At 37.5% G+C, this 21662-nt stretch overlaps 1 protein-coding gene across 8 annotated transcripts in view; it reads left to right on the forward strand.

Moving 5' to 3' along the window:
- Positions 1-21662, forward strand: part of KDM6A (lysine demethylase 6A) — a gene marked incomplete at both ends in the record, with an annotated part of 145611 nt that overhangs the window by 67051 nt on the left and 56898 nt on the right. For all 8 annotated transcript variants that reach the window (XM_079536019.1, XM_079536020.1, XM_079536022.1 and 5 more), the window contains 2 exons: positions 7661-7781; positions 20619-20673. In XM_079536019.1, coding sequence (XP_079392145.1) covers positions 7661-7781; positions 20619-20673 — 176 coding nt within the window. The remainder of the gene's footprint in view (positions 1-7660; positions 7782-20618; positions 20674-21662) is intronic.

Consider the following 21662-nt stretch of genomic DNA (forward strand, 5'->3'; position numbering starts at 1 on the left):
TGTATGGTCAGTAGCCTGTGTTGTGAACAAATTTTACATTTCTCTGGGACGTGTTGACATAAGAAGTTTCTGTTTAGCTGCTGTTCAGTAATTTTTCCATAACTGTGTATGGTGAAAACTTTAAACATGAGCAGCAGTACATGAACAGACAAGTGCTTTGCCATGAATGTTTAAAACTGACATAAAATCCCAGAGCTATAAAGAGCTGTAAATTCTGGCTGGATTTTTGTGAGTGGGAAGGGGCTGCTGTTCTGTTGGGGATAGAAGAAGGGCTGGTTTTGGTGTTTTAATTTTGTGGGAAGTTTTGTTTTTCTTTTGCTTCGCTGGAACTGAGAGAAGAGTGATGAACAGAATAGACTTGATCACTGGGGTTCTATTGAGATTCTCATGCTTTCCTGGTCAATAGTAAGAAAGTTGCAATTTATTTAGATACCATTGGGGAAAAGAAAAAAAAAAAAAGTAAAAAAGGTGCAGTGTTTAGGTCATAGTTTTCTTCATAAAATTGATTAGTTTTATCCTTCCTTTTTAGCAGTCATTTCTGGTGATTTCCTTGTAATGTTTATTTCTCTAGTAACACTTCATATAGAAGCTGCTAATAAAATAAAAGTAATTTCATTAATAGATGAGTAAAAAGTTCATGATCATATTGGGCTTGGCCTGAAGCTAGAAGAGTAAAGTGGCTACTGGGTGACAGCTTCAGAGGACAAAATGACATCTTTTCCCCCTCTTCAGTAAACTGTTGGTTCATCAAAAGCTTCTATGTATCTGTAAGACAAAAGATTCATGCTTTCCTCAGCCAGGAAATAAGGTTTTATTCTTCAAGTTAATGTAATTTGGTTAAATCGTGAGCTCAGAACCTTGAGGGTTTTTTGTTTGTTTTTTTTTTTTTTCCCTCTTATGGCTCAAATGTTTTCTTTATAAATAGTGGTGAAATGTATGTATTGTACGTGGCATGCGATTCTGTTGCATCCTAATTAACGTGGAAAGAACAGAAAAGTTTTCAGGAAAATTGAGAATCTTTTATTTTGAGGTTGTGCCTGATCTTCAATTTTGCTGGTTTACGGAATGTTCTTGTTCCAATATAGGCTGCACTTCATCTTTTGACACGATACATTTTGCACTGTGAAAATGGTAGCAAACTGAGGTGAAATTACGTGAGTCAAAGAAGTTAAATTTAGAGTAGTTAATTTTTGAAAGACCACCTGTTCAACGTAGATTGTTACCATTAGTAGATGAGGCTTTTTAGCTCGTTCCTGTGGATGCAGCAACAACGTCAGTTGGTTGTGAAGCTTAAGTACTGGTAAATCATGGCTGGGAACTAATAAAGATTTTTCTTATGTGCTTTTCAAAAAGCTTGTTGAGAATAAATGAGTGTAAATTGATAGACTTAATTTATAATGTCTTAACTGCACATAGAGCTGTATGTTAAGATCATTTAAAATAATCAAATTTTTTACTTCATTCATACAGGAAAATTATATGTGGTGTAGTACTAAGGAATTTGAGTTTCAGGAGAGCGCTGGGTGGAATTGCTAGAGGAAGAAAATCTAATACAGATAAAATCTTTTGCTTCTCTATGCGATTCTTTCTTAAGTTGCTTTGAGTGATTTTTCCTTTAGTTGGGGATAGGAGTGGGATGTGTGGTTGTGAGTATTCAGCTATGACGTATCTGCTGGAGCTGATAGCAGGTGCTTACTGTAGGTATGTTCTTTGTAGATCTTTGTTTTCTCCACTGCAGATTGCAAGGAGAATCCCGCTCCTTTCATGGTAGAGTGCTAGTCACAGAATCACAGAATCACAGAATGGCCAGGGCTGGAAGGGACCTCAAGGATCATGAATCTCCAACCCCCCTGCCACATGCAGGGCCTTGTTTCTTGCTGCAGCTATTCCATTTATTTATGTTAAAAAGTACACAAATATGTGTGTTTCACAAAGGTAGAAGAGACCTCAGCACTGTTTAACATTCTTTAGCCTATTGTGCTTAATTCATGAATATTTTATATTATCCACACAATCTTAGATATTCATAGGCTTTAATGAGAGTCATGTACATATTCCTCCCGAAAGGCAGGGTTAATGAAGTGTTTGATGATTTTCCATCTGTCACGTAAATAGGGATGATATAAAAGTGAGTAGGAATAAGGTCAGTTTTAGAATGCTTCTTCTTTATTATTTTATTTTTGAATTTTCTAGTATTCATAAAAAGAAGTGTTGGGCTGACTCCAAGTCACATATGAAGTTCACTGTGTTCAGTATTACACACTTCTCTACATAGTAAAGAAGCGCTACGGTGTTAAGTACTAAATCTTAGCTGACACATCATTTTATATTGGTTGTTTTAACAATTCATGTAAGGACTGAAAGTATTTATATACATATAAGCATATACAAAAATCGTGATAGTGTAATCAGATCAAAGACATTTTATGCAATTGTCATTGGAAAATATGACAGAAGGATTTACCTCAAAAAACTGTATCAAACATATTAAAAAAATGTCATATAGATCTTAAATTTTAATGTCTGTTGTTTTACACCGTTTATCATCAAGCAGTGAGAAAAGTGGATGACTGATTTTCCTTGTTGTTTCTGTTTTTCTCCAGTAGAGCAAAATACCAGGAGATAGCTGAGATATTGTTATAACTTGAATAATTTGATGTTCTCATGAGTTTTCTTCCTGACTGAAAATTGAAAGTTTTGGTAGTTCACCAAAGGTTACCTTCAGTTTTGCACAATAGCTACAGTCTGTGTAATGGCTTGGATGCCAGATTGGCTCTTTTAACTCAGTAAGGATTTTGAACCTGACTGGTTTATCATTTGCTTATTTATGTTGAACCCACCAACAGAAAAAAATGAAGCTCTGCAACTGTGTCCTGGAATTGGTTCTAGCATGCTCTTTGGATTCCAGAACACAAACTGAGGTTCTCTGAGGCCAGTCTGCAGTGTTTTCAGTGACTATTACCCTGCAAATTGCTGGATAATGTATGTGAGAGAGATTGTCATTGTTTCATCTTTTTTTTTTTTTTTTTTTTTTTTTTTAAATTTTATTTTTAAAGAAAGTGGAGTTTTTCTGTTCTGACAGTCATTTGAAAAAGTAAAACAGCCTATTAGAGTATTTTTAAAGTACTCAAGTCTGCAGGGGAATGTAAATTTTTTCATTAGTCTCGTTAGTCCAACCTTTGCTGTTGTATTCCAAGTTCATCTGTGCAAGAAACTGTTATTTCATGACAGTCACTTTTTGCCTGTGACAGTGAGAGGCTTGTGCTGATAAGGTCCATTCTTTGTGCTTCTGCTTCATCCCTCAAAACGTTTTTCATTTTCAGTGATAAGCTGTTACTAACATAGGAGGATTTATGCTTGAGAGGGATTGCTAATGTTTTTTCAGCAGGACCAGATCCTTCGGATGCTTCTCAAGCAGTCTGTGTCAGGGGTTGACAGATAATAGAATCATGGCATCACCAAGGTTGGGAAAGACCTTCAAGATCATCCAATCCAACCATCCACCTATCACCAATATTTCCCACTAAACCAAGTCCCTTAGTAGAACATCTGAATGTTTCTTGAGCTCCTCCAGGGATGGTGACTCCACCACTTCTCTGGGAAGATCCAGGGGACTAGGCTCTTCCACACAGACTGGTGTGCATAGCAATGCAAACCCCCTTCTGGGGGCCTCCTTAACTTTAATGGGAGCACTCCACTCTTTTGTGCAAACAGGAGCCACTGGATTGCCTGATCACATACAGCATTTGTATGCCTCCAGGTACATCAATAGTTTGTACCATTGTGGAGGGCACAGCATGTGATGAAATCATCCAGTGGCTGCAGTTTGCATGGGAGATGCTGAGATTTGCCTAATTGACATTGACATTGCACTGGTAATTTGCAGTCCACTGTGGAGTTCCTGCTTTGAAAACACCTGCTTCGGGAAAGTCCATGAGGGATGTTATTTGAGAGTAAAAAACAAAGTTTTTTCACCAATAACCTGTTACCTTTAATGTGCATATCTGTATCTGTGTTTCCTTCTTTCTTCTATCACAGTTCTGGTTGTTCCAGTGTGCAGTTACATTAATCAGGAGAGTAGAGTTTAAACATGCTTTGTGTAGATACTGAATAGTTAAAATAGTGCTTAGTTTTCTGGTGGCTAGGTCTACATATTCCTTTTATGTATATGTAAAATGAAAATATATATGTAGACCGTTAACAAAGTAGTAATTGCTTTTCTCTTTTGTTTCTCCATGAAAAAGCACAGTATCTGTTAATATCAGAAAAAGAAGGCAGTCTTAGCTGCTGCTATATATAAATTTTTGGAGACTGCTGCTCAAAATGTTTCGGCATTCGATTGCTAGGGCATAATAAACAGAGAATTATTATATCTGAGGTCTGCTAAAGCATTTTGTAAAATTGCAGTGATGATTTCTTCTGTATTTGTAGCTTTTGTTTATGTTCAAATTGCTTTGGTGAATTTCAAATAGAAATTTGTCCATGTGTCATGACATTTTTATTAGTTATGCTTGGAACAGGTGATCAAAACATTGAAAGAGAACAAAAGTTCACTCCAACTTCATTAAGTAGAATCTTAGTTTTGTACGTTTATTCTGTTTTCTGTGTATTTTGTTAGAAGTGTACATGTGTTAACTTTGAAACTGTTAATTGATGCTGTTTTGTAATATTCTTTTGCCTGGTTCAGATCTGATTATATTCACAATCAATGCAAGTCAAACTTTCCAGAAAGTCTTATGAGAGTTCACTGAATCTTTAATATATTCTATTAATTATTCTTCAGCTACTTTCTTCACTTTCATAGTGAGAGGCATTGTTGTATAGGTGAGTGGGTGGGAAGATAGCTGCAGCATTGATTTTGAAAGTCTTGATTTGGAGATGATAGATTTGTGTCATTTTTTTTTTTTTTGCCTGAATTTTTGTAGCAGTGCTGTACACAGTGTAAGCCCAGAGGTGCACTTAATGCTCTGTAGTGTCTGTTTTCCAGTCCTGCTTTCTCCTTTTGTCTAACGTTAGCTAACCTTTCCTGCTCGTCAATGGCAACTCTTCTGTTCTTGTTGAAAACTCTAATTTAATTGAAATAAATTTAGATTTATTAGATAAATAAGATTTAACCAAAGTTGTTTCTTAACAACTGGTTGACCAATGTCTATAGAGAACAACCTGAAGTATTTTCAGGTAATTTAGGGGTAATTTAGACCACTGTTGTTTATTTCTACAACCTGAGAGCTCACAGACATTCAGTTCTGATTTAGCCTTTGGTTAAATCAAATTCAATTCTTATTCAGCCTTTGGGTTGAAGTAGGAAGCTCTGTCTGTGCATGAAGGCCAGTTAAGAGGTGGAGTCTAACAACCAATTTGAAGATGGCTCTCTTGCCATCTCTGAAGGAAGTTGTTTTCTCTTAAGCCTTGTCCTGTTCAATGTGTGACAGCTCATCAGGCTGTTGGCTTATATCACCTCTTTGGTTTTGGTACCAGTGAAGAGCTTTGAGGGAAAACATCTCAGCAACTTGTATGCCTTGGATCCTTCAGACCCATCTTTTTTGCCTGTGGGCTTGGGAGGAGGACAGAGTGTATGTGAGCAGGGTTACAGTTCCACATATGGGATGGGGTAAACACCTCCAGGGATGTGTTCAATCCCACAATTGGAGATCTTTGCTCTAGACTGTAATGTGGAATAGCAAATGAACTGCAGTCAGTCATACTGGTGCTTGTTAATGAGTATTGCTTTCTAGCCTCTCTGCTTTGCAACGTCTTAATTTTGGAGATTTATTCTGTATTTGATAGGGACTGCACTTAACTTGGCATTCTGTCTTTGAATGGATTTTTAAATAGCAGTGGCTAAGAGTCTGAATACTATATTAAAGTTAAGAAATGCAGGTGTGCAATAATAAATACCTACTTCTCTGTGTAATAAACGCATAGCTTAAAATGGTAATAGAATCTACAAGCATTTTTAAAACAAAATCCAGTGATCATTTCTGTGTTTGGCCTTCCAGTTTGAATTGTATTCATTTAGATAATGGTAGGCATACTGTTATAAGAAATGGATTCCTGTTAGTTATGATTTCAGCATAGTTACTAAGGTGTGTCATTCATCACCACTCACAGTATTTCAAATGAAGCTTAAACAAGGTGTGAGAAACAGCTTAGCCAATGTCAATTTTGTCCCTTTCGTGCTTTACTTGCTCTTTTTCCTTGTGTAAAGAGAAAAGTAGTGTGTAAGGTGAGGTAAACTTTTCTGACTGTACACCGCTTCTGTTCCACAGTGAAAATACAGTTTTTTTTTTTAAATTGGTCTGTTTTTAAGCTGTATTTTAGCAAGTAGGATAATGCTTTCAATGTACATACATTTCTGTTGTATTGTCCAGAGGAAGTTCTGCACTGTCAGTGTGTTCTGACATCAAGAATGAGAAAAGTGCCTGTAAGATATTTAGACCAGGAGTGTTTCTGCTGATGAATTCAAGAGCAAACTTACGTGTTTTGTTAATGAAGCCTGTGAAAATATTTCTTGCAACTTTTGTCCTTAGAAATAACAGGATGCTTTGATTGGAAATTAAATCAATTTTCCCGACCATAATATGACTTCTGACACTGTATATGTTCTGTCCAGCATCCATATGCTGCTCCACAGAGGGTATAGATCTCCCTCCAGCCTTGCCCAGTGTGATTGCTTGGAGCATACAGAATGAGACTTAGTCTCCTTGGCATAGATGCTTGAATCCTACCCTAAGCGTGACAGGTTTCTGATTTCTGCCATTGTATGGGCTGTGATGTATTTCAGGATCTTTTCTTTTTAACCAGTCACTTGATTTCAGGAGAGCTAACATGATGAGTCTTAGCTTCTTTCTGAATTCTTCTGAATTTAAATCTGTTACCTTTTAGCTTCATTTCAGCTGTCCTAATTTTATGCAATTGGCCTGAGAAGCAACACACAGTGTCAATCTTGTTTAGAGTTGTACTTCTTCCCCGACATACAGCTGGTCTATAGTGCTTCTGTTTTGTCTGGCACTGTGTCAGCATGGACAGGAGCATCTATAAAGAGGATTTAAAGCTAAAAAATCAGAACCATCTTCAGCTATCATGGGAATATGAAAAGCAAGTTATGTGTTTTCCTGGAGGAAGCTAAGTGACTGTAATGTAAGGAAGTAATAGGTATTAGGTGAGTCTCTACATTGGTGTTAGTGCTAAGAAAAGGAGTAACAACATTGAAAATGGAACAGGTTTGGGCAGTGCGAGGAGATATGTGTGATCTTCCAGGCCTAACATTCTGCTACTGCTCTCAGGGATCCATGTGACCTGCAATTGGAACAACCTGGCAAGGATTTAGTTCTGAAAGGGATGATGGCTGTGTCCAATACTTTTTTTGTTATTTATTCCTGAATCATCCTTTCTGAAATAGCAGATATGTTACTGTGTTTCAGGCGTTAAGTTAAATGAAAAGATTAGATTTTCAAATATATTAAGATGTCTGGAGTGCAAAATTAACAAGCCCTTGAAGATTGAAAAGCAATGGAGCGAAAACATTTAAACTGTTACGTCAATATGTTTTTCAGTAACAATTCTTTCTGATTCAATTTTAAGTCATCAAATGATTAGCAACTATAAAAGTAATACTTCAGTAAAAAATAATTAATATTTTTATCTGTTTGTCTTTCAGGGCAATTAAAGCATTTCAGGAGGCGCTTTATGTTGATCCCAGCTTTTGTCGAGCCAAGGAAATTCATTTGCGACTTGGACTTATGTTCAAAGTGAACACAGACTATGAGTCCAGTTTAAAGGTAAGTTTAAGTCCTGTCAGATTCAATTTAATGTTTATTATAAGTAGTGCTGCATCTTAAAACTGGCAGTAATGGATAAATCATAAAATCGGAGAATGGTTTGGGTTGGGAGGGACCTCAAAGATCATCTAGTTCCAACACCCCCTACCAGCCACTAGGTCAGACTGCTCAGGAACCCATCAAGCCTGGCCTTGAAAGCATGGGGTAAACACCTCCAGGGATGTGTTCAATCCCACAGTTGGAGATGTTTGCTCTAGGCTGTAATGTGGAATAGCAAATGAACTGCAGTTAGTCATACTGGTGCTTGTTAATGAGTATTGCTTTCTAGCCTCTCTGCTTTGCAAAAACACAATCAAAGTTTAAGTGAAACCAGACATTTTAATGTATGGCTGTTGCATACTATTTACTTTCAAAAATAAAAGTGCCTAAGTATGAAGTTTCTTACTCTAAAGACAGAGTAAGGATAGGATTTGAGGTGCGTTACTAGAAATATTCAGAAAAAAAAAATCCAAACCGAAAATTAAAGATGAGCACTGGTTCTTTAGCAGTTTAAGTACAGTGGGATGAAAAATTTGCTGTGGGGCTCACACTGGAACAGTAAGTCTTGGGAAAAGGCTGAAGGAGTACAGAAAGCAGGAGAAAAAAGAGGAGAGGAATTAGCAGCTTGATTTCTAGATATTCATCTCTGCTTTTTTTAGCTTAAGTATTGTAAACTATACGTTCATAAAAATCATTAATAATAGAAAGCTTTTACATTTTATACAAATAATGTTCTCAAATATTTTATTTGTTTCTGATTTTCTAATAGTGTAAAGGGAAGAGGGCAAATGGGGACTGTGGGTGAGAGAAAAGGTTTGCAAAGGTGGGGCTGCTCTACCATATGGGCAATTGGTGTGTGCCCATGGCAGTGAGACATGATGAGGTGCATAAAAAGGCATTTTTTTATATATTATAATACAAAAAATATATTAATTAATTCCTATATTTCATCATTTCAGAGTCTGATTAAAAGGCAACAATTTCTGACTAATCATTTAGAAATTGTGTCAATATAACTTTGTTTCTTCTCTTTTACTTGAAATTACTTACTATTTGCCTTTTTTCAGTTTCTGTAATATGTAGCTTTATCTCCTTCCATTCAACATCTTTGCTCCTTTATCCTTCCTTCCACTTAATGCTCTTTATCTCCATGTTCTTTCTGTCACAGAATCTAAATTTAGGAATCTGTATTTCTGAAAAAGGAAGCTTTCATCTTTTAGAGAGTTTCATAATATGCTGGGAAGTTCAGCTGTGTGGTTGAAAATTCTGTAATTTGTAATTCAATGTAATTTATACATATATTTCTGCATATTAATCTCTACTAAAGGACTATTGAAAACTTATTTGCTTCCAAAAGTGTTGCAGAATGACTTCCTTTGTTTTCCTGATTTTTCCAGATAGTTTTCCTGCGACTTGTGTGGTTATCAGAAACGTGTCATCAAAGATTTGTAAGAGTAGAGTGTTGCGCAGTTTCTTCCTTTTACTCTTTGTAATAACAGGAAGCAATTCTCATCAGTGTTTCTTCTTTGATTTATAGTCCAAGCTTTCACCTATAGGGACAGGTGAAACTGGGAATTTTAATTAGAGAGGGCAGTGTTGCATAGGAATATGAAAGATTCAGTGTAGTAAGTGACAGAAGAGCAAGGGTATGTAGAATTAGATCACTGCGTTGAGGAGGGGTTATATATGATTTTGCGTGGTCCTGTTTCTTCTTACTTGGGTGTGAATTTTGCATTGGCTGTTACGATATGCAGGGAATAAAAAGGAGTGCCAAAGAAGTGAGTTTTTGTTTTTGATAGATATCTTAGGGACAAATAGAAGTGTGAACCCTTAGTAGTTAGCTTCTAATGAAGTAGTGAAAGGAACGTCTGCATTCTAATTTTTAGCAGAAGAATCATAGGATTGCAGAATCATGGAATGGCTTGGGTTGGAAGGGACTTCAAGGATCATCAAGTTCCAACCCCCCTGCTGTGGGCAGGGCTCCAGCTGCTAGATCAGGCGCTAGATCAGATTGCCCAGGGCCCCATCCACTGTGGCCTTAAACACCTCCAGGGATGGGGTATCCAGAGCCTCTCTGGGCAACCTGTACCAGCACCTCACCACTCCCTCAGTAAAATACTTCCCCCTGTATGTTATCTATCTCCCTTTCTTTAGTTTAAAACCATTCCCCTTTGTCCTATTACTTTCTACCTGAATAAAAGGTTGATTTCCCTCATGTTTATAAACTCCCTTTAAATATTGGAGGGCTGCAATGAGGTCTCCGTGCAGCCTTCTCCTTTCTAGGCTGAACACGCCCAGTTCTTCCAGCCTGTCTTCATGGGAGAGCTGCTTCATTCCTTGGATCATCTTCATGGCCCTCCTCTGAACCCTCTACAAAAGCTCCAAATCTTTCCCATGTTGGGAGGCACCAGACTTGGACTCAGTATTCCAGCTGGGTCCTCACAAGGGACAGTGGAGGACAATCACCTCCCTCACCCTGCTGGCTACCCCACCATTCTGATTCCATCAGAATGGAACTCAGGATATCATTGGCCATTTGGGTTGCAAGCACACACTGTTGACACGTGCACTTTTTCATCAACCAGGACCCCCAAGTCCTTCTCAGCAGGGCTGCTCACAAGGAGTTCCTCTTCTAGTATGTATACGTATCTGGAATTACCTCAACCCAAATGCAAAACCTCACATTTTCTTTGTTGAACCTCATTAGGTTCACAAAGACACATATTTCAAGTTTCCCAAGGTCTCTCTAGATGGCATCCCTTCCTTCTGCTGCATCAAATACATCACTCAGCTTACTGTCATCAGCAAACTTGCTGAGAATGTATTCAAACCCATCATCTGTGTCACTGATAAAGTTATTGAAGAGTACCAGTCTCAAGATGGACCCCTGGGTGATGCTGCTCATTACCAGCCTCTACCTGGATGTAGAGCCCTTGACCACAGTACTCCAGCTGTGACCTTTGAACCAATTCCTTATCTACTGAGTAGCCCACCCTTCAAATCCATATCTCTTCAATTTAGTGTTAAGGGTGTGGTGGGGGACCATGTCAAAGGCTTTGCTGAAGTCCAGGTAGATGACGTGAGTTGCCTTCCCTTTGTTCACCGATGCTGTCACTCCATCATGGAAAGCCACTGGATGGGTCAGGCATGGCCTTCCCTTTGTGAAGCCATGCTGGCTCATCCCTCATGTGCATTAACATGTCTTCCAGGAGGATCTGTTCCATGACCTTCCCAGGCACTGACTTGAGGCTCATCTGCCTGTAGTTCCTGTGTTTTCCTTTCTCCCTTTCTTGTAAATGGGAGTGATGTTTCCCTTTTTCCAGTCACCAGGCACTTCACCTGGCAGCTATGATTTTTCAAATATGAAAATTGTCAAGAATTAGATAACTCCTTCCTGCTGTGCTATAAAGTATATAATTCTGTCACTGAATCAAGTATTTAGATAGATATGTTGAGAATTTATTCCATATCATTTACTAGATTTCATTTTATCTCTTTGCAAAATAAAAAGGTCATGCAGATCCTTAGAGATTTTTCGTGTAGCAAAGTTTTAGTTTTCAGTACACCGATAATGACTGTGAGAAAAGCACCAAAAAGCTTTTTTAAAAATGGAAAAGGAATTAACCTTTTATAAATGCAAAATTACCATGATTCCATTGTTTTTACGTGCAGTGTGATTAAGGCACTTATGAAAACAAATAACAACAAAAACAGCTTACTCTGAAGCATAGCAAAGATCTTCAGAAGGATTATGAAATAAACATGAGAGTAGGTTTGCACTGAGGATACTTTCCTTTAATCAATATAACTACAGGCTTCTGCTACAAGGATGTCTCATTTTGCACTTTCTCATCCTGATTGCTGCAGTGAGTCTAGTGACTTTCCATTTGCAGAGTGAAGTGGACTGCAAGTCTGAACTAGCTCAGCTTGTGACTGCACAGATCTATGATAGATGCATAGGAGAACTAGAAGAACTATAGAAGAACTATAGAAGCAGGAGTGTGCAAATGGGAAGGAGAGGGAAGAGCTGTGTTGTTCCCTTCTGATACACAGACATTTGAAACTCTCTGTACTCTGAAATACTCAACTGTAACACTTAAGGTTTAGTTTCTGTTTTGCTCCTTTGACTGTGAAAGTTGCTATCTTTAGCAGGGAATCAATAACCAGCAGTGAGGAGCAAGACCAAATGGACCCAGTGGAGCAATCCAATTGGTCTTGAACAGTTTGGGTTGATTTCATTTTTGTTCAGCTGCGGGTTTAATACAGAGTCTTGAGACTGATTTGTTTTATTCTACATTGAAACAAATCAATGTGTCTATCAGAATATATAAGTTAATATATAAATTGAGGTGTAGAGTAAGTGGAATGAGCAGGACAGTAGCTTCTTGAAAAGCCAATCAGATTGATCTCAAAGTTGAGGTTTAAGACAGAACTCCCTGTATTAAAAGAATATTAGACACAAACTGGACACAAGGCAGAAAATAATTCTTCAGTGAAGAGAACAAAATGGTGGAGATTATGCACAAGCACAAGGATAATAAAATGAGAAAGAGAAGTGCAAAAAATGTTCTCACTCTGTGAAAAATGTCTGCTTCCAAAACTGAACGTCTCATCTTTTCAAAAAAAAAAGGATGATTGTGTTGTTTTGGTTTGGTTTGGTTTTTTTTTTGTAGGTGGTGATGGTGCTTTTTTGTTTTGTTTTGTGGACCTTGTCAAAAGGATTCAGGATTTTAAAGAGTGGCATTGGGTTTTAGGATCAAGGCAGCTAATGACTGGCCATGAACAGAGGCCATTTCCCTGAGCATCTATCTAATATAATTCATAATCCAGTATGAGTTTCCTGTATGACACTAAGGCAGAAAGTAGGATTAAGTTTTCATCTGATACTCTTCTTTGATGGTTCTGAATTTCACAAATTGTACCAACGTTGCATTAATGTACTTTAAAATATCATAATATTTTTGATGGTATTTAAACATTCATGCTAAGTCTGTAATTGCTAAGAATAAACCTCTGCCAACAGATGAGTCATTGCCAGTAAGAGTCTCCAGGCAAAGGAGGAAGGATGGGAATCTGAAGGTCATACATTCCATGTTTTTCACAATTTTAGACCATTAACATAAATCATCTATATTTTATGTAAGCAATTTAAGCACAAAATTAATTTCTACTACTTTAAGATGTTGATGATCAAGATAATTACTAGAGTGCTGTTTAACAAGCATAAAATCAACTCTCAGTGTTTTTTCAAAATCAATTAGTGCTTTTGCATGTTTTTAATATTACTGCAGTTAGCACTTACAGATTACTCCAAAAACCTTTGACGGCTCTGTTACCCAGTTACTATAAACTTTGACAAGAACACTGGGTATGTTGAAAATTACTAGGTCTTCAGGATTGAAGGAAAAGCATGATCCTTCTGGTTGAAAGGAAAGTTGTCATTGTGTAGCCTGACAGGACAGTGTTATCTTCAGAAGTGATATGTGTATGTATTTGTGTCATTCATCAGAAAAGTAGAATTAATTCCAAAGTCAGCTGTTAATGTTGGGGGAGGGAGAAGAGGAGGGCAGGGATTTTATTATTGCTATAGCAGAAACATATATTAAGGTTTATACCATAATCCTAACCTTTTCACACTTCACTGTGTGTCCCAGCTGCCCCCTTCATATTTGCTCATGAAATGAATGACACCAAGAGCACTGTTTTCAATTTTGTTAGCTATGGTGGTTCTGTGATAAGGTAAAAGAATAAATCAAGTCCTTTGAGAATGCAGTATATCTTTTTATTAGTTTGTCTAGTGAATTGGAAAAAATGTGCAAGTTTCTGAGCACATGCTCCATGGCACATCACCTGCTTATTCCAGTTTTTCTCTTTATTTGTGCATTCTTTCAGTTTCTGCCTTTGTTTTCACGTGTTTACTCATCCTGTCTTAGGCATGTGCCTCAGTTCCTCTCAAAAGTACGTTTGAATCTTAACCAATTGCTAGCAAATATGCTTGAATGAAAGAAGTTTCAGAGAAGTTTCTAGAACATGCACCTGCAACATGTTGCCTCAGAAGCATTTGTTTGAGCTATACACGATGTGATCTGGTCACTGTGTGTGCAGAACACCATATGACCTGGTATGTGACTAGTCTGTTGGGATGCAGAAAATACAGCCTTCCCATCCATAAGGTGCTTTGCCTTCTGGCAGACCTGGTGGCCCTTATCTAGATGAACCTGGAGATTGGTAAAGCACAGAGGTGGATCTAGGTATGTTGTGTGGGACTGGTAGGAAAGAGAAGCTGAGGAAAAAAGAAAAAAATATAGTTTTAATATTATTTAGTATAATGGTTGTGTTACATTGGAAACTGCAGCTATGGGGAACCAGTCTTCCATCTGGTGCTCATTCTGTTCTGCTGTGTTGAAGTGTCATAGTGTGCTCTTGGTGGGGGATGATGATGACAAGCCTTAAAGCCTTTTGGATGTAAAATTCAGTTAACTTCATTTGCTGACATACTACTTCAGAGAAAAAGGAAGCTTACTTTTTCATTTGTATTAGAATGATAGCATCAAGGACATGATGAGTGGGAGAGAGTTCTTATGTGGTTTTGGTTTTATGAGGTTTCTTGTTTTGTTTGCTTTTATGTGTTTTTTTGGGTTGTTGTCTTGTAATGGGTGGTCAGCAGGGACTCTGAACACGAGCAGGCTATTTTGACAAATGAACCTGTATTGTGTTTTGGGAATTACCGTTGCTTGCTTTTCAAGTATTGCAGGTACATTCTGTGCTCAGTGACAAAACCCTTAGAGTAATGAGAAATTAATTTTTCATGTTCTCAAATATCTGCCTTTTAATAGAAACACTGATCCTGTCTTACCACTCTTTAGAAATTTTACCTCTATTTATAGATAAAGGAGCTATCTTAGTAGTTTGCTGCAGGCTGATTCTTTTATCTTGCCTAAAAACCATCAATTGAAATACAATTTTAGTTTTTTAAATTATTTTCCTAATTATTCTCATTTATTAGTAATGTTAAGACACTGTGCTTACATTAGGGTAAGGAAAAAGCTTCTAAAGAAATAGAGTTTATTGAGAAAATATACATGAATGCATAAATGTGCATGAAACAGTAAAAAAAAAAAATACTGATTCGAATGAACAGCTCGAAGTATGTATTTATAGTTGTACCTATATGCCATCTCTTGCTCAATTGATTTTATTTCTCTATATTTATATCTTTATGAATTATTTTTTAGATACTGGAGGTATTTTATGTAAACATCTAAGTGTTACAGACATTGTTATCTCTTTTTCTCAATAAGAAATGAAAGAGTATTTATAAAATTGGAAATTTGTTTTAAAGGCTTCAAGTGGTGTTTTACAGCCTTCGTATTTTTAACACCTGCTTAGATTAGTAATTTTTTAAACACGTTACACTGAATCCTTACGTATTCACCTCCACATAATAAAAAGTTTAATAGTCAGAATACATGTCTTTATGGAAAAGTTTCATTTCTTATGTATGATCTTATCTCTGTAATTGTAGCAGAAACTAATCGGGCGTTTAGGACTAAGACATCAGACAGATGAAAAGCTTTGGCTGTTGTAAGACGGTTGCCTAGATGTTCAAATGCTTTACTGAAAAAGCATTTTGTGGGAAGCAAGGTGAAATTAGGCAAAAGATTTTCCTGGGAGACATCATTGTGGGTTTTCTTTACTTGAAGGTAGCTTATGAGCAGGAGATAGACTGATTTTTTGCATTAATAGTGATAGGACAAGAATAAATGGATTTAAACTAGAAGAGGAGAGATTTAGGGTAGGTGTTAGGCAGAAATTCTTTCCCCAGAGGGCGGTGAGGTGCTGGCACAGCTGCCCAGAGAAGCTGTGGTGCCCCATCCCTGGAGGCTCAAGGCCAGGTTGGATGGGGCTCTGGGCAGCCTGAGCTGGTGGGGGGCAGCCCTGCACACAACAGGGGTTGGAGTGGGTGGGCTGTTTGCGGTCCCTCCAATCCAAAGTGTTAATTCTATGATTCTGGGGTTCTGTGATTTTATTTTATTGCATTAAATGGATGAAAACAGCAACTAGGAATTATATTATTCTCTAAGGCTTTGGAGTTTGTGTATATGTATGATGGAGAGGCAGTTTTTAACACAGCGTGTCACTAATCCAGCTGCAGTAGAGTAACCATTGCAACTTACTTTGATGGTGCATCACAGTGTATTGCCCACAGCGTGCTTTGTTTTGTTCTCTCTATTAGTGTTGTTTGGATTTTTAAGTAATTTTACAGTTCTTTTATAACAGAACTGTAGAAATATCATGATTAAAAAAAGGAGGAAATGCTGAAATGTAATTATTATGGTATAAGACATCTTCTGTCACTGGGGGTGGGGGGAATGATACAAACCATGAGAAAAGAAATAGTTGACTTGATGTTAAGCACTGAAACTAATGGATATTGATACTAGAACACTTGCATGGTCTATGCACCTTCTCTTTGTGAGTGCAGTCGTTCATGTTTCCAGGATTATCTGTAACCAAAAGGATAGCTGGAGAGCAGAGGTGGCCATGTGCTTTCATGCCAGCTGGGGTGCCTGGATGGCCTGTAGGCAGCTGCAGGCTGAGGGTGCTGGCGGTACAGCAGTGAGAGCAAGATGCCAGGCAGCCCCAGCCATGCTGGCGACCCCTGGGCTCTAAGGCCTGGATGTCTGAATGTGAGTGGTGTGCACATGATAAAACACACGGCCAGCATGCATGAAAAATGTAGTAGGTGCTGTGCTGTGTAAGGCATCGGTCAGTAAATTCCAATGCAGCCTTCTTTGTTAGTGAAAATACAGCTTCAGTAATGTTCTGTTTGAAGAACTTCTTCTGTGTGTGTTGCTGTTTGTGTCGCTGTTACGTGGTTGGTGTAGGGAACCTGCTTTGGCAGGGGGGTTGGAGTCGATGATCACTGGAGGTCCCTTCCAACCCCTACAGTTCTGTGATTCTGTTTATCTCTCACCTTCATCCTTCTGTCCTCAAGCAGTTCCTTTCTGCCCTGTCTGTGTAACAGTTTTTGTCAGTGCCTGAATGTTAGACAGAAGTCCCAGTGTGCTTGTGCTCTATAAACCTTCGTCGTCCAAGACGAGGTCCTCCTGAACTCTCCAGCCCCGTGCAGACAAGCAGCGAGCCGAGGCAGCAGCGCATTAGCGCGTCCTCTCCTGACCTTCTCCCCAGGCTCCAGCCAGGCCTGGCAAATGGAGGCCTGGCACGCTGCCACAGCTGATTATGCAAGGCTTTCCGCGTCCTACTTAGCTGAACAAAGGCTGCTCTGAGCGACCTAGGAATCGCACCTAGGTCACATAGGCAGAAAAGGCCATCTCTTGACAGAGTTATACTGAGTCATGATGGAGCTTTCCTTCGTGGTAAGTCTGTGAGAACTGTCAGGTTTCAAACGATGGCTTGCCTTGCTTACTAAATAGATGCAGAGCTGAGTGTTGCTCAGCTTGTTGATGCCCTTCTAGAGAGCTGGAGGGTTTAGAATCGCTGCTCTGAAGTCTGACTCAATATAAACAAAAAAGCAGTAAAAATCATACTCTAGAAGGAAAATGCATTGGTTGTTTATTGATGAAACAACACAAGTGTGGGGACTTGTCTCTCTTGCCTCTGAAATTGTGAAGGACGAGTGTGCTAGGAGAAATATATTTAATTATAGCAGTGAAAACATATAAAGTTACTTAAATCCTTGCCAGGTTGTTTTCTACTAGACCTTTCATCAGTTAAGTTTACATGCAATCCACGGTACCTCTGCTCCTTGAAGAGGTTACCTTCGCAATTGTTTCTACAATCAGGCACATCAAGGGCTCCAGAGGAGACAGAATAGATTGTAGATAATTGTGCAATTACAGAAGACTCCAAATCAAGGTATATTGTGACTTCGGCTGTGCAGCCCTTGAGGAGAGACTGTTACTTTTTAACATTCAGAACACTGCCTTCTAGGTAAATCCTCTTACTCTGCATTTGAATTTCTATAGACTGCTGTCTGCCTTGAGGTATTGTATGTCGTCTCTGAACTGCAGCGGCCTCTCCTGCATAATAACTATTTCACACAGCAGTAGCCAGCTTCAGTGCTGCAATATTTGAGAGAGGTGCAGATGTTTGCTAGCTGCTTCTGTTTGTTGCAGAGATGGAAGTTGGAAATTATTACTATTTTTAATTTTTTTGATGCTGGCAATTGGAATTAGTGGACCTGCTTTTTGCTGATGAGCTTTATGTGTTAGAGTGCATGCTTTTTTTGAATGTTTTTGGATACTTACCAGGGGGTTATGGATTATTTATCCAGCAAGAGGTGTAGGTTTGCTTGTTTATGTGCATTTCAAAGCTTTTTGGTTTGAGAGGTTCTGTGTTTCTGTGTATTGCTTTGCTGTTTAGGGCAGATGGTTTATTCTTCTGTAGTTACATGCTTCAGATTATCAATTTTCTTGGTTTTTTGTTGGTTTTTTTTTTTTTGTGGCATAGTAAACAGTGCTAGCAGAAATTTTCTACATGGAGAAAAATTTTCATAATATGGATTTTGAAATTTGAAATATAGTGTGGTGGAAGTAGGAAGTTAATTTTTTAGGAGGCATTGGTGAGAATAATCCTGCTTTTTGCTGTGCAGCACTGATTTTGCTGGTATATTTAAATATTAAAATGGTTAGATTTTTGTGTACGGTTGCTTGCTTTCTGCCGGTGAGTCTCACTGCAATAGCCCTACTGCAAAGCTACTGCAGAACGATTGTCAATCGATTCTTTTTGGATCTGCTGATTTTTTATAATAGCATCGCTAGGTGAGAACAAATCTGTTCCTTTCTGCTTTATCTTTTAATATTAATTGTTAATGACAGTACAAGCTTACACATCTGTGCAAAATGGGTTTTGAATCATTTAGATCGGCGTACTCAGTGTACAGGCCAAAGTATATAGATCTATGTTGTTAGGTTATTTTTCTGGTTAGGAAAGCTGCAATATAATGTAGAGCATTTTATTTTTATTTAGTCTTCTTTTTTTTTTTTTTTTTTTTTTTTTTTTTTTTTTTTTTTTTTTGAGTTGCTTGCTTAGTAGAATCACTATGGTAACAGACTAAAGGATGTCCCTGAGGCACACAAGCAGCATTGCAATGTAAGTGATGGGAGGTTTTAAGTTCTCTCCTACTGCTCAACACTAGGAAAAAGAAACCAAAAAAAAAGCAAGACAGACAGAGAAATAAGCTAGTATTTAACATTTCTAAGCTATTAAATTTATGCTAAGGTTAAAAAGTTATTTTGCAAGTAATGTATATCATTGTTTTCTGTACTCTTGCGAATTATGTTGCTAGAATTTTCATAAAAATTTGTAAATTTCGGTTATTCAACTTGAGTTTGTTTAATTTTCTAAAAGCTGCTATATGTTACAAGTGGTATTGATGTAAGTCAGTGAGGAGATTATGCCACTATATGCCTCAGCTAATGAGGAACTTCTTTCTTATACTGTGCTGTGGACAATATATTTATCTAATATATGTATTTTTTTCTGTTAAAAATATCTATTTGGTGGTCTGGTAAACTCTTCTAAGTCTTTGAGATGTGTATTACATAGGCATAACATACATGGTAGCATTGTGAGCGTAAGGAAAGTTGCATAGTGTCTAAATGCTTTGAGTATGACAGTATGAAAAACAAGTTGCATATACATCCATTATGAATGCATTTTTCTTTCTTCCCAGCTACTGACAAGCTCCTGATGCCTCCTTGTTGGGCATCCTGCACACTGGGAGCTAAACGGTCAATTCCATGCTAGCTGGATAAAATATACCGAAATGTCAGTAATAATTTGTGCATTAGAAGCCATCCAATATTGTATTTTACAGATAGCTGTATCTGTTGTATTTTATGTGTTGTCTCCTAGGTTTCTGTCTTCTAGGCCTTAATTTGCAGTGAATGAGTTTATTCATCCAAATTCTGTGCTGCATGTAGGAATTTTCTGTGAATTTTTGGAAAAGTGCATTGGCACTTGAGTTCGTGTGCCTGGCGTATCCATTTTAACACACTGGGTTGTAGCTGTAAATAGTGGTCACTGAGCCGACATGACACTTGTTAAAGGATTGGTCACATCCAGGCCTTCTTGTAGATAAATTTTACTGCACTGCTTGTATTCTTCTTTATGGAAGACTGAAATGCTTATCTGAGAATTTTAGATCAGGAAGATGTTTTAAAACATATTTTTCATATCTTGAAGAAACAGTGTTTAATTGCCATTGTCTTAACACCTGGAGGGGAGATAGCGCAAGAACTAATGAACTTGTGAACTCAATTTTTAAACGTAAAGATACTCATTGTAAGTGTTTTTTGATAAGATTAATTCTTAAAAAGGATGACACAAAAATACAGCAAAAGCAACAAACCTTTAAATCACTTCCTTACTTGTTTACAGGAAAAATATTCTGTTTTTCTATATAGACAAATTTACACTTCGTATGCTGGTCTCCATGAGACTATGAGCTAATAGTGTAACAGCCTTCTTAAGAAAACTTGTTCTTCCAATTTTGACCATTGATACAGTCATTTGTCCAGTTGCTGTCTGTTTAATCATTTTGTGGAGATGCCTCTTGCAAACGTGCATTACTAGAAGCATTGCCATATGTTTACAAAAAATTTTTACTTTCCTCTAGCAAACACTCTTGAACAGAAATTGAAGATAACTTTCTTTAAGACAAATGGTAAAATATAGTATTTATTCTTAAGTAGGAAATGGATTTTTTCTTAGTAATTTGCCAAAGAAGGAGTCTTACATTGTTTGAAAATCAATTCATCCTTGTTTTTTCAGCATTTTCAGTTAGCTTTGATTGACTGCAACCCCTGCACTTTGTCTAACGCTGAAAGTAAGTAACTTTTTAAGTATTTCCACTTGTTTTGTTTCAGGTTTTTTTTTTTTTCTTACAGCTGTAACTGTTTTCAGTGAAAAGAGTCAAAACAGAAAGACAGAGAAAATACTGAGAGGGAGACTACAAAACCTGTTGTTTTAAATGGAGACACATATTCCAGTGGGATTGTGGATTGCTTTAATAAAATAAATAAGTGAAAACAGAGACTTACTGTATTAACTGCTCTGAAGACTTGAGTTCTAGAGGCAACTTGGTATTTGAATTTTTGCTTATTTATTTATAAATGTAGTGCCTGTGTCATGGCACACATTTAATAGTCATTGTATCCAGGTGCCACTGTATCCAGGTACCACAAATTTGCAAATATGTCTTTTCTTCAGCAGTCACCTCAGCATCATTCTAAAGTTCAGTATTGGCTTTGCACTGATGAAATTTTTTTAAAAAAAAAAAAGTAGAAAAAAATTGATTTATTAGGATTTATTAGGTGCCATTATATATTAGCCAGTACTTTAGCACTTTCATCTTTTAGCATGATTTGATCTGTCATGCACATTATATTCTGTAGGTTGTTACAGATTGTGCTACATATATTTGTTTGTAATAAGTGAAATCGTATGCAAGAATAAATGTATTTTTCTGCATTGCATGGAGTCTATCAGAATCACAAGGCAGATAGTAGTGTAGAAAGTTGTTTCTTCTTGAACCTTCATGGTGTACTTGGTGTTGAGCCTAAGTTGCCTCCTTAGACTGGCTTCAGAAGCATTAGATAAAGTATTTAGAAGCATTTTTCTGTTTAATTCCAAGCTGGATTGAATTTGAATATTCTGTCAGCAAGGGTAGATAAAGAGGTTTTGTTTAGATGGGTGAAACTGCTGGTTGCTTCAGTATTAAGGAGCCAGCTGTGCTACAGAGTCCTTTGCAAGTCTATGTCACTTATCAGGAGCCGGCAGAGTAATTTCCTAAAATTATTTGCAGAATTCTTACTA

Source organism: Tetrao urogallus (assembly GCF_951394365.1).
Source record: "Tetrao urogallus genome assembly, chromosome: 1".
Classification (NCBI taxonomy): domain Eukaryota; kingdom Metazoa; phylum Chordata; class Aves; order Galliformes; family Phasianidae; genus Tetrao; species Tetrao urogallus.